Source organism: Carcharodon carcharias, chromosome 1 (genome assembly GCF_017639515.1).
Source record: "Carcharodon carcharias isolate sCarCar2 chromosome 1, sCarCar2.pri, whole genome shotgun sequence".
NCBI lineage: Eukaryota > Metazoa > Chordata > Chondrichthyes > Lamniformes > Lamnidae > Carcharodon > Carcharodon carcharias.
In genome coordinates this window covers 41488644-41503150 of record NC_054467.1, presented here as the reverse complement: position 1 = coordinate 41503150, position 14507 = coordinate 41488644, and the positions used below count along the sequence as shown (strand labels likewise).

The 14507-nt window shown below is 39.0% G+C and overlaps 1 protein-coding gene across 1 annotated transcript in view; it reads left to right on the top strand.

Moving 5' to 3' along the window:
• The window catches only part of fgf2 (fibroblast growth factor 2), a 115465-nt gene that overhangs the window by 56137 nt on the left and 44821 nt on the right, over positions 1-14507 (top strand). The window contains exon 2 of the mRNA XM_041188673.1: positions 1773-1876. Coding sequence (XP_041044607.1) covers positions 1773-1876 — 104 coding nt within the window. The remainder of the gene's footprint in view (positions 1-1772; positions 1877-14507) is intronic.

The following is a 14507-nucleotide window of genomic DNA, read 5'->3' as shown; positions in this document are numbered from 1 at the left end:
TGTCAAGCCAAAAAGACGTTCTGCCTATCACACAAATGAGTAATGTGGTATATGATTTTCAGTGCCAGTGTGATGCTAGGTAGACTGGTGGATCATATCAAACAACATGTCCCAGCCGCTGTTCGCATGGGTGAGGTACAGACCGTACTCAACCAGCCCGTGTTTGCAAAGCTCAAAACACAGTTCCAACATTAGATGTGATTCCGTGACTGGACAACATTTGCTAAATATTGCTTAGTGTGCTAAGAATAATGCTGATGACCAATTTAAGGTTGTCAGTCAGGATCGCAGTGTGGTGCATTTGCATGTACTGGAAGCTACATATATTAAAACAAAGTTCTTTGTATGTGTGTGTTCTTTCTGTCTGCATTGCACTTGTTTCAGCTAAACAAAATTAGTGACAGCCATTCGCTGACTCATTCCTCGGAGCAATGCCTTGACTAATCAGGGTCAAGCTGCCTGGCATAAATTTCAAATATTGCTTGGCAGTTAACTGTCACTGGTGCATTCTCCATGGCAGTGCCTCTACCAGAGTCCATTTGCCAACCAATCACGCTCTCTTCACATATAGTATAAATTGTTGTTTCCCCCTTAGATTGGTGTTCTTGTGAGTTGTCCTGATGAGCCCGTAACAAAAAGCTTCAATATGTCTCTTATTTTCAGCAATACTTAAATTGAAGACTGAATTATGCAGTTTATTCTCCTCCAGTTACCTTGTTTCACCTGAATATTGCACTATGAGCTTGACTACTAAATCTTGATGTATTTTGGTATAATGGCTAGGAATTTATGACTCAACTTTCTGTTTAAACTTATTTGCATAAGCACAAACATAAACTCTTCCATGAACCAATGCAATTGCAAAAAGTAATAGTAAGTAATTGTGTTTTAATTATATTATAAAATAGTCCTTGATATATATTTGGTAACTTGGTGCAGTCTTATAAATACAGTTGAAAAAAGCTTTATCACAAAAAAATAAGCATTTATGTTGAGTGTCTGTCTAGTTCACCACCCATCACTGTAACTTGCCCTTATAATTTCATAATCTTTGAAACTGGTTTGGCTGATTGGAAGCAAACAAACTAATGGGAACTCTCGGCCATGGTTTATAATTGTTTTGGGAGTATTCAAATCTCATTAAATCTCATTTTCTATCAGTAAGTTGGACTCTAAAGAAGTGTAAAAAGGATAATATTTCTCATGATCGATGCATGTGTTCTAGATAACTTGGCAAATATTGTTTCCCTGATGTTTTTGATTTAATTTACTAAAGAAACAACCAGATAGTAGGAAGTAGATCTTATGTGGCAGTGCTGATTGGTCATTGGTTTATTGGCATTACGGTTTAATTGGTCTGGCCTAACCATGTGGTGTTATCAGTCTGAAAGTCAGTGAGACCTGTATTCTTTCAGCTATGCAGACACCAAGTTCTACCGATAATATCTTTTATTAAATACTTTTGTTTTAACTAAAATATGTATTGATTTAAAAGAGTACATGTGGAGTAAATAATCACGAATGACACTTGATCTGTGCAAATTGATTTGCATGTTGAATTTCAGCATAAAATTTGACAAATTAAAAACCTAATGCAATTCATTTTTATCTCCAGTAAGTCTGTTTCCTGCCATTTACCTACCAAAAAGTATATGTTGCATGTTGAATCTCTCAGGCAATCCTCTTCTCCCTCTACATCCCAAAACATAGCTTTGAAATTGATTTTGCGACATCTAATGCAAGTTTTTTGAAAACCAACTTTTTTTTTCCAGTTAAACTACAATTGCAGGCAGAGGCTATTGGAGTGATATCAATCAAGGGAATCTGTGCTAACCGTTATCTTGCTATGAATGAAGATGGCAAGTTGTATGGATCGGTGAGTGGACTTTTTTTTAAAAAAAAACTTATTTACCACTTTTTTTCTTATTTACCACGGTTTGTGGGTGTTTTCTTTTGGACCATTTTATGTGGTTGCAGATTGAATGTGCTGGTGTGTGTGTCAATATCATTCTGACTTGTACGACTTGAGGGCAGGTGACTGAAACTGATGAAATGCAGTCAGAGTCCTCCTAAGTGTGTTTCTTTTTGTTTTTTAAAAAAGTTCATAAACAAGAATTCATTTTAGTAAAAATAAAAATATGGGTACTGTTTGCCAGAGTGTTGCTTTACACTAAATAGTTCTAATTCATATGTAAATAATGTGAAATAGGCCTTTTAGTCTTAAGGCAATCTCAGTGAATGAAGTAAAAAATTGGTCTTTGTTTAGCTGCAGTATCAGAAAAACCATAATAATTAATACATTTGAAATATTTTGTTATGGATTTAATTATAAATTATAAATCCCAAAAAAATGTCCTAATCTGCTTTTATGTTGAGTTATTTTAGTGGGAAGTATTGACCAACTCATTGATGATGTCAGCATGCCTGATGAAATTTCCGGGAATGTGCGGTTTGTTATAAATATAAGTTCATGTGCAAAGGTGAATGTTTTAAATAGTTGGCAAACATAATAGTTTTAATTTACTTCTCGATGAGTACTGGCAGTTTGATTTTTGTTTTTAATTAAATAGAACAGAAAATTAAATCTGTTCCAGTATGCTTACACTGGAAAATAATTTATTTATAGAGCAGACTGCGGACAACTTGTAGTAGTAAAAGTTCCCTGTTGTAAAAGTTCTCTGTTATCTTATAAGTTCAGTGGTTCTGATACTTTTGTGCCTTTTTCTTTTGCAACAACGTTTGTCAGTTTTGGCTGTGGTAACACACTCTGCTGAGTTAGATATCCGTGATATCAAGCCTCACTCCAGATCTCAGCATATAATCTAGTATGACCTCTTAGTGCAATACTGAGGAAGTCCTGCATTGTCTAAGGTGACGTCTTTTGGACCAAATTAAGGCTGAAATTGACCACCTTGGATGGATGTAAATGATCGCAGGAAGCTATTTGAAGAATAACGGAGTTCTTGCTGTGTCCTGGCCAATATTTATTCCTCAGCCATCATGGCTTAAAACAAAACAGATTATCTGGTAATTATCCCAATGTTTGTGTGAACTTGTTGTATACAAGTGGGTTACGGAGTTTCCCAATGATACAGCAGTTCGTAAGTACTTAATTGGCTGTAAAGCATTTGAGAGGTCTTGAGGCCATGGAAAGTCACTGAATGCAAGTTGATTCGTTCTATAAGCCTTGGCCATTTTGTAAAACAAATTACTTGATGAAATGCTGGACCAATAGACACCTATCCCTTATATGCTGCATGTTTCTTTTAAGATTTTTTTCAGAAATTTATCCTGAAACCCATCCTAATTTTGATTACTTGGGTGTTAGCACAAACACTTGCAAGTCATGTCAAACAAGCAATGCAACTTCCTATCATGCTCAGTACGAACATAAGGATATTGAGTATTATGAACTGTAAGACCATGCTTTGTGAAAGTGGACACAAAATCTGTTAAGATGCTTGCAACTTAACTTGTGACTGTTACCATTTAAACTGTGGACATTATTCAAATCTGTGGTCAATATTTAGTTAAATGTGAATCTGAATAAGGCCACTTCATAGCCACCTGCAAAGGTTAAATATCTCATGGTTTAAGGATGAACCAGCAGTTGATGAATATGGGATCTCTAGACTGTTAGTCTCTGAATGCCTTGGGGCGGAGATAAGAGTGAATGACCGTTGTTAACTGCTATTTTGTTGTGGTGGTTTGGACCCCAGAAGTGTTAAACCTGCAGTCGTGTGACAGAAACTAACTTTCAGGGACTGCTGTTTAAATATCCTGAACAAGGCAAATGCAGCAGAGAAACACCTGAAATGTCCAAAACGGCCGAATATCATAGCTGTAAGTCTTACAATGCAGCCAAATTACTGTACTTGTTCCAGCTTCCAAGTCTACCTGATAACCAATTTCTTGGCTATTCGTCTGCAAGAGACTTCATGAAAACCCTTTGTTTCTAAAAGATCTCCACTCCAACTAAAGGATCAACTCAACTAAGAAAGCATCGGGTCTGCATTGACAGAGACCGAGTTATAAATTATGTTTTTATAATCACGGCTTTAATTCCATCTGCATTCTTTGCGTGCATGATAGTATGAGTGATTGAAATATTGTGTTTCAAACATCTGTGGCAATTGAGAGATAATAAATAATCATCTTTATTTTTAAAACCACCAAAAAGCCTGCTTCTGGAATTTATTTTAAATTAGGAAAAATCACTTGAGTGTAAGGAAATACACACTTTACATACAAACATCCTGATTATGGACTGGAAGAAACTGCACACATTCTGTCCATAACATTCCCCTTTGCCAAGACAAATGTGCTTTTGCCCCCAACAGAACATCATCTAATGCAATATTTTCCATTTTCTATGGCAGCCATTTCTGTTTCTTTTGAAATGAGTAGGCCAATATTAAGAGCAATTTTGTGTTGTAAGCCATGCCTACTGAGACTGCGCAAACTCTTCTCACATAGGACCTTTATGACCAACTGAGAAATCAGTCCTGGGTCATTATCCTGATTTATATTTGAGCTCATGCCCCAGAGATGGAAAACAAATGCGAATTTTTGTGCCATCCAGTGCCTTAACTTGCATATTGCAAATTAACATGTCCTGACTTTTGCTGATTTTAGTGTCTACTCTTTCCTTGTTAAACAATAATCTGTTCCCATGCTCCTCAGTATGGTATTATAAAGCTATTTCACCCGTTTATACCCTGTTATCAGATATTTTTTGCTGTGCCCAAAATAAAGGACCACTTCCAGAAGCAAGAACATATTTCCTATGAGCTGAAATATATGTTTGGTTTGTATCAGCCGGAGAGGCGTTTTAATAATTCTAACTTACTATTGATATGTGCATTGAAAGTGGTAACTGTAGACCCTTCCATTAACAGATGTGTAATAATCTGATAGATTCTATATCTGAAGACTTCAACTGTGAATTTGGTTTAAGAAGTAAACTGGCGGAAACAAAAATAACAACAGATTAATTTAATGGCAAACAGCAATATATTTAATCATATTGAAGTTTTGTCTGTTACCTGTGATGTTGCACCTTTAAATAAATCTTTGAATCAACATGTGATGCCAAGTTTTACCTGAGACTAGAGTCCGATATCAAACTCTGATTCACAGTACAGGAAGAAGGGGGCTCCAGTACTACTTTCAGTTGAGCTCCAAGCATGAACCTGTCAATATCAACATCTGAAATCCCTGCTACAATAGACCATGGAGGTTCAGACTCAGAAAAATTGCCTGTCTCTTTGCAGCCTGGTAATTGAGTTTTTGAACAATTAAATCTTCTGGGATTGTAAATATGAATGACAATGTTAGCCCTTGATTCCTTAGCTATTTAATTGAAAGATTAAACACCCTGGCTTATTTATTTATAGACATCTTTGTCTCCAACATTCTTGTAGAAAGTGTCTCCCTCCCAATAGCTTGTTGGTTTTTATGTACTTTTCCCTCAAATGCAATTCAACATTAGAGAACAGGAAAATGAATTTAAACATTGGAATGGATTTTTGCAGTCAGTGGTGAAGGAACACAACTTGCCATACAATACACTTACAGCAGCCCACAAACTTTTGACAAGCATTTGTGTGGTAACTTGCACCGGTTAGAGAGAATTTTTGGCATGGCATCCTCTGCAGGGAACCTGTGAAGTGTGTGAGGATAAGAAATAGTGAGGCTGATGAACCAATTAGATTGAAGAATCACTGTTGAGACACATTATCTAAATCAAGAAGAATAAATTGGATTTAATTCAATATAGTATTGTTCACAGAGTGATGAAAAGATTGAGAAAGAATATAAGATTAAGAGAGAGAGGGACATAAGAAAGGGACAGAAAAACATTTCTGTGTATCTCCACTATTTAAATTCTGAAGAATGAGACTTTACACTTGTAAAATTAAATTTTCAGGGCTAGAGAGGCTGTATGTAAGTAACTAACACTTATGTCATTAAAAAATGCACTTGCTTCTGAATGCACCAGTCCTAATTTTTATCCAGCATGTTTAGTTACAGGGTGGTAGAGGGGAGATCGGAGGCCCAAGTCTGAGGTGGGGGGGAGAGTTAAAGGGGCATTCAGAGGTTGATTCCCAAGATGAGTGATGGGAAGCAGTTTAGCTTGGTGGCTGATGTGATGCATCCCTGCTTCTCCTGGCACAAAGGCAGTGCTGGGAAGACACTGAACCTTTCCAAACAGAAGTCCTCCCTCCCTTTAGCTATTGGGAAAACCAGCTGGTCAGCATTAAACCTAAATTGAAGAAAAAAATTGGAGGCATGCAGCCTCATTCAAATATTTAAATAAGGGACCTTCCTCATGGAAGGTCATTGGTCCCCCATTCACCATTTTCCTCTGTTAAAAGTATAAGTGGGCAAGTTCAGGTTTCAGATTTTAACATTTTTAGATCCCAGTTTTGCAGGGAAGGAGGGGAAACATTTTCCCAAGTGCCTCTATTTATCAAACAAGGAATATCATATACTTTTTTATTTAACAGCCTTATTAACCTGTCCTGCCATCTCTGTGTAACTCTTTCGAGTACAAACACGTTTCTATCTGTTTATTCAGATGAAGTTACATTGTTTCATAGTTTGCCATTGTGAGATTTGAACCCTTGATTTTGGGGTTACAAACGCAATACCTTAACCACTTGGCTATTTAGGCCAAGCCTGCCATCTGTGTGTATGTTAACCTCCAGTACTCTCAGCTCCAGCACCCCCTTGGAAATTGTACCAATTATGTTGCCTCTCATTTTTCCTTTCAAAATAACTCACTTCACACTTAGCATTAAATTTCATCTGCCACATATCCTGCCCACTTCACCAGGTTGTTGTAACATCCAGAAATGTGGCATTCCTTTTGAGGATCAAATGAAACTCTGAAAATAATTATATTCCTGCAAAGTCAACAGCCAGATGATTAAGAAGCTGCCTATTTGTTATTTTTTGGTTTGCCAACAAAACTTTTTATGTAAAATCTACAAGTATAAATGGTCAATTGTGCTGATCGTTTGGAAACATTTAAAGTAATGTTTATTGCCATGTTGCTGTGTGTCTGGGTGGTGCTCCCACAGATTTTTATTTGAATTGTGTCTGTGTTATCATGAGTAACACATCCTTCGGAGGCATCAAATGTGCAGCTGGGTGAAAGCCTATTCCAAACAAATGAGCTCATTTTTCTTTAAAAGCTGTATTATTGGCCTTCAGAAGAAGGCATAAAAAGGGAAAAAGTTTTGGAGTTGCCTATTGTTAAAGATAATGCTGCTTTGATGCACCCAGCTAATTTTTTTTTTTGGTCCCTACCAAAGTCACTTGTGAATATGGGAAGAGTGAGAATTTTGGGGAATGTGTGTACTTTCTGGGTCTTGATGCCTAGTGATGTTATGCTTATTAAAGTTGAGATTGCAGTAGGAGAGTTTAATCATTGTACAAGATGAATAATGGAAAATGGATGAGAAGTGGGAGAAAGAGACAGTGACAGCTGAAATTGAAAATGAAGAGAGAAGCATTGGTGATAGGATTAAGTAGATAAAGGAAAACTAGATAATAAATGTAAAGGAATTTATGTTAAATATAAAGGTGGACTGGATGGTGAGTTAACACATTGCTGTCATCTCTTGGAGCTGGGTTTGTTGGGACACCTGTGGCTCAGCACTCTTGCCTCTGAGGCAGAAGGTTCTGGGTTCAAGTTCCACTCCAGGGCTTGAGTACAAAAATCACTCCAGTGCAGTACTGAGGGAGCACTGCACTGTTGGAGATGACATCTTTTAGATGAGACATTTAAATTGAGGCTCCATCTACCACTCGGATAGATGCAAAAGATCCTGGGGGACTATTTTGAAGAAGAGCAGGGGGCTATCCCTGGTGTCCTGGCCAATAATTATCCCTTGAGCAACATTATGAAAACTGTTTATCTGGTCATGATCACACTGTGGGAGTTTGGTGTGCATATATTGGCTGCCGTGTTTCCTACATTGCAACAGTGACCTCACTTCAAAAATATTTCATTAGCTGTAAAGTGCTTTGAAGCATCTGGTGGTCATGAAAAGGTTCCAAATTAATGCAAGTCTCTTTTTGTAAATTTTGAGTTAAAACGGAGTCTGTTCTCCCTTGCTAACTGTAAAAGTTCTTAAAATAATGTTAGGAGTTTCAATGCCAGTCATTGAGTAGGAGTTCAAAGTACAAACTAAGGAAATTCTGTAGGTAACTGACAATTTTAGTTATGGTATGCCCTGATGGCTCAGTGGCTAAATGCACCACTTGCATTACTGATTGATTTATTCTGAAATAGTTGATCTGAGCTGGGGAGGTTATCGGGGGACTAAAGTGTCCTGGACTAGGGTAAAAATGGCAATATTTCTAATCTATTCGCTAAACTACTGAGTTTTGTTATAAGTTAGTATGTACAAGCAACTACTGAAGGTTTGGTTCGACTTTTATCTATTTATCCAGTCTATTTATTGAATTTAGTGGATTTTTCTATTCAGCTTGACCTGAGAGCGCATTTGATGCTGACAGCTGACTGTAAGAAATGTGATCTATTCCATTGCTACTTTTACTGACATCGCTTGTTTTAATAAAGACAATATTTTCCAAAAATGAAATGCAATTCAAAAAACGAGGGATGAAGAAATGAAAAATTTAAGGAACATGGGGAAATAACATTTTTATAATACAGTTTGTTCGAGAGGTAAGGTTGCCTGTGAAGAAAGGGCTTTATCTAATTGTGGGTAGTATTCAAAGTTGTATATGGCTTTCTGCCACTATTGTTATTGAGGTATTTTAGGTCAGATTAAGCAGTTTAATACTAATCCATCAATGTTTATTTTTCACACTGTAAGCAGAAATGTGCCTAAACACGATGGTAACAAAACACTTTTTTTGAATGTCTAATATGAGAGTATTTGAAGGGTCACTTAAAATTTTATATTTTTGGTATGTTAATATCATTTACAATGAAAGATGGACTCGTTGCATTTAAACTAAGATCCTTTATAAACTTACAAAATGATGAGATGACTATTAGTTTTGCGAGTATAAAAATATGGGATACATCAGACCAATGTGCACATTTTTTGGAATGTTACACTGCAGTTACCTTTGTATTAATTCCCTTAATCATTAATCCAAACAACAAATGAGCTTTTTGTTTCCGAGGAAGTTTTGTTTGGCAATTGAATTTCACCTTTTGATGAACTTATGTTTTTACTCCTCCCTCTTCTCCCCCCCACACCCCACCCCCACCCCCATCCCCAACACCCCCTTACATTATTTTCCCTTTTGTCTTCAGTTGCCCAGAATTACAACCAGGAACTGCTAGCTACTGTGAATTTAACAGCAGGAACACATTATAATTTTTCTTCCATTTCCTGCCTGACAGTCAGTTAAATTGACAGAGTTGCTGCTGCTCAACAAGAAAATCAATGATAAGTAACTTGGGGACAGTCTTTGGCAATTGTGAGTGTGGAGTGTCTGTAGATAGGTGGAGATGAGGGAGAATGTTGGATTGGATCCCGGGATAGATTACAGGTTGAAGCATCAGGGTGGTGGGGTTGGGAGGGGAATGGGGAAGAGGCAGATGTTTGCTGCAGGACTGGTTAGATTACACGCAAGAATGTTGTACTTCATCTAGTTTCCGTTATGCAAAAAGGTTATCAGGTGCTGCAATTGTCAAAAAGGAGACCAAAAGCTTTCTTGAGGGACTGAGGTCAGCACTCCTTCTCATGGCCCACAAGGAGTGCTATGAAAAACAGCTGTCTCCTGTAGCAGGCAACTCCAGGGAGTCATTTTGCTGTCAGGTTTTCTAAGTCTTGGGAAATCTGGCTGGCAGCAGTTAACTTTAAATTTTGTCCCCAGTTGCATTGTGGGAGCCTGATTTAATGAAGTACCTCCTCTCTCTAAGATCCAAGTTCAAAAAAAAGTGGAGAGGGATAAATCCATTAGCTACAGGACATAAAGCATAACATTTGTGGCAACCTTTAAGCCCAGACAGAAATTATCACTTAGGTAGGTAAATAACAGCTAGCATAGATTTGCTATAGGCAAATCCTATTTGACTAACTTGAGTTCTTTGAAGTAACAGAGAGTGCTGATGAGGGTTGTACAGTCTTTGGGTACCTGCACTTCCAAAAGACAAAGTATAACATAATAGAATTGTCAGCAGAATTGAAACCCAAAGCATTAAAGGGATAGTGGCAACCTGGATGCAAAATTGACTAAAGGACAGAAAGCCGTGTGTTGGTGAAGTGTTTTTCCTGACTGGAGAGAAGTGTATACAGTGGTGACCCCCAGAGGCTGGTTTCAGGACCACTGCACAATTTTTCTATATTAATGGTCTGAATTTGAGTATTAAGATCATGATTTCAAAGTTTGCAGATGAGAGAGAACTTTTTTAACTAGTGAGGAGGATAGTAACAAACTTCTGAAAGACATGGACAAACTGGTGAAATGGGCAGACAGATAAAATTAATTTTAATTCAAAGAAGTACGAATTGATGCATTTCAGAACAAACAATGAGGAGAGGCTGTATGAGTTAAATGGTAAAGTTTAAAAGTGTGCACAGGGACAGGGAGACTTGGGGGTTTAAGTATATAAATCCTTGAAGGTTGCCAAGCCAAGTGATAAGGCTGAAAAAAATGAAGGGAAACTTTGGTTTTATAAATAGAGGCATATAATACAAAAGTAATGAAATTATGGTAAACCTTTTCATCACTGGTTAGCCTCAGCTGGAGTACAGTGACCAATACTACATTTTCGGGAGGAGGTCATGGAGAGGGTGCAGAGGATAGGGTGATGGTTGAACGAGACTTCTTGAGTTAGGATATAGGCATCCAAGTTTTGGATGAGCTCAAGTATAAATCAGGTGGCAGATGGGAAGCTGTCCAGGAGATCATTGGATTGGTCAAGTCTAGAGGTAACAAAGGCATAGGGAGGTGGTGGAATAGTGGTATTGTCTCTCGACTAGTAATCCAGAGAACCATTGTAATGCTCTGGGTATCTGGATTTGAATCTTAGCACGATGGGATGTTGGAATTTGAATTTAATCAATAGGACAAAAAATATGGAATTATAAGTCTAATGATGACCATGAAACCATTATTAATTGTTGTAAAAGCTCACCTGTTCACTAATGCCCTATTGGAAAGGAAATCTGTTGTCCTTATCTGGTCTGGCCTACATATGACTCCAGACTCATAGCAATCTGGTTGACTGTTAAATGGTTTAGCAAGCCACTCAGTTGTATCAAAACTCTAAAAAGTCAACAAAGAATGACCATCTGGCATTGACCTAGGCACTAGAAACAACAACAGCAAACTAGCTCTGGAAACCCTGCAAAGTCTTCCTTAGTAATGTCTGGGGGGGTTGGGGGGGGGAGCATGTGCCAAGATTTGGACAGCAGTCTCATACTCATGGAATCATACCCTACAGATAATGTCACAGACACCACCATCACCCTCCCTGGGTATGTCCTGCCCCACCGGCAGGACAGACCCAGCAGAGGTGGCGGCACACTGGTATACAGTCGTGAGGGAGTTGCCCTGGGAGTCCTCAATATTGACTCCAGACAACATGAAGCCTCATGGTATCCAGTCAAACATGGGCAAGGAAACCTCCTGCTGATTATCATGTATCTCCACCCCCCGCCCCGCCCCCCCCACCCCCTCCACCACCCCCCCTCAGCTGATGAATCAGTGCTCCTCCATATTGAATACCACTTGGAAGAAGCACTGAGGGTGACTAGGGTACTAGGGTGGGGGACTTCACTGTCTATCATTAAGAGTGACTCAGTAGCACGACTACAGACTGAGCTGGCCGAGTCATAAAGGACATAGCTGCTAGACTGGATCTGTGGCAGGTGATGAGGGAACCAATAAGAGGTAAAAATACTTGACCTCATCCTCACCAACCTGCCTGCCACAGATGTATCTGCCCATGATGGTATCGGCAGGAATGACCACGGCACAATCCTTGTGGAGACAAAGTCCTGTCTTCACATTGAGGAGACCCTTCATAGTGTTGTGTGGCACCACCACCATGCTAAATGGGATAGATTGCGAGCTCAAGACTGGGTAACCATGAGACACTATGGGTTATCAGCAGCAGCAGAATTGTACTCTACCACAATCTGTAATCTCATGGCCAGGCATATCCCCAACTCTACCATTACCACCAAGCCAGGAGATCAACCCTGGTTCAATGAAGAGTGCAGGACAGCATGCCAGGAGCAGCACCAGGCATACCTAAAAATGTGTCAACCTGATGAAGCTACAATACAGGACTACTTGCGTGCAAAACAACATAAGCAGTAAGCGATTCCACAACCAATGGATCAGATCTAAGCTCTGCAAGCCTGCCGCATCCAGTTGTGAATGGTGGTGGACAGTTAAACAACTCACTGGAAGAGGAGGCTCCACAAATACCTCCATCCTCAATGATGGGGGAGCTCATCAAATCAGTGTAAAAGATGAGGCTAAAGTGTTTGCAGCAAACTTCTGCCAGAAGTGCCGAGTGGATCATTCATCTCGGTCTCCTCTGGAGGTCCTCAGCATTGCAGATGCCAGTCTTCAGCCGATTTGATTCACTCCACGTGATATCAAGAAATGGCTGAAGGCATCGGATACAAGTCTATGCCACTCTTAATGCTCCACATGTGTCTATCCCATCTTACATTGCCTCTGACGGCATGTCTGCCGTTTGGTTCAACTACTTCCATGTGGTAGCATGTTTCACATTTTGACCACTCCTATGTTCCTTATTGGATTCATTAGTGGTTGTTTTATAATTATAGTGCCTAAATTTGGTGCTTAAAAGAGGAAATATCTTATCTATATCCGCACTTTGTAATTTTAAAGACCTTCTGTTAGGCCGCCTCTCGGTCAACTGTTCTCTAGAGCAAAGCGCTACAGTTCTCCAGAGCAAAGAGCTCGGTGTGTTCAGTTTTTCCTTATAGTTCTATGCCCTCAGTTCTATTATCATCCTTGTAATCTTTTTTGCACTTTCTCCACTGCCTTGATAACCTTTTTGCATAACGGAAACTAGATGAACTACAACATTCTTGCGTGTAGTCTAACCATGATTCTGTATAAATTTAACATTTCTGTGCCTTTGAATTTTGAATGATGGTCACCCATGTTCCACCCCCTACCACTCTCAAATGCAGCCATGTCATTTTCTGCAAGAGAGAAAATAGAAACAAGGCCAATTAGAGGAAAAAAAGTACTACAGAATATTTCTGTAATGTGTCTGCTAATTCACTCATCTTCTTCTGTATGATGTGATCTGGGTTGCAGTCAAAAGCCAGTCCATCTTCCCCTTGAAGGAATGCAGGGAGTCAGCACTCACCACACCAGCCAGCAACATATTCCATAGTCTCACTATCTTCTGGGAAAAGAAGAACTGCCTAAGAACCTGTGTTCCTGTTTTTGTACAGTTTAAATGCTTGTCCCTTGGTCCTCCTCGATGTTTCCAACTGGAATAATCCTATCAATAAGCATGTAAGCCCTTTCATTATTTTATAATCCAATATTGGTTCACTTAAGAATACATAGATTCAGTCTTTAAGCCTAACTTGGTAGCTAAGGTTCTTAAAATGAGGAATCATTCTCATGGCTCTGCTCTTGAACCTTTTCCAAGGCTATTACATCCCCTCACCCTGTGAGAGGACCAGAACTGAGCACAATATTCCAAATATAGCCAATGGTCCGTATAATGACAGAATGGTTCTGTTAATGCAACCTAATTCCCTGTTAGGTTTAGCTACAGCTTTCCCTGCATTGGTTATGAACCTATGTCTCGACCACTTTCAGTATTGTTCCTGTAAATGATAATCGTATTTTGCGATGGTTCTACCAACATGCATAATGCTATATTTTTTCCACATTCTCCAAACCTTTGGATGAAATTATGGCCTATAAATTGGATCATGCCTGATGAGGTCAGTGGCAGGACCAGCAGTTTGCTGGTTGTGGGGGTGGGCAGCAAGACTTGCATCTCTGGCAGGATCCTAACATCTGATCCTCCTCTGCTAGGCTCAAGATGGTGGTGGTGGTGATGACTTTAAAACTTGTGTGATCATCTCTGCAGCAACTAGATTCTAAACCTGACACAAAGCATACGCCTGGCAGCATCGGCGGAGAAGAAAAGAGTTGACGTTTCAAGTCCTCATGACCCTTCGACAGAACTAGTTTCTTCTCCGCCGATGCTGCCAGACCTGCTGAGTTTTTCCAGGTAATTCTGTTTTTGTTTTGGATTTCCAGCATCCGCAGTTTTTTGTTTTTATCTATTTGTTTTTAACAAAGCATACGCCGCCCATCTTACTTCGTAAGCTGTTCTTGCTTTAGATTCGAAGCATGGCATTCCAGTTTATGTTTTAAATGCACAGCATAACATACAAGTGAAATATTCATCATAGTTATTAGTTTTCTTCTTTTACTCAAGGACATTTCTTTCTTATAGAAATAACCTTGAGCAAAAAAACATCTGTTTGGGCTGCAGC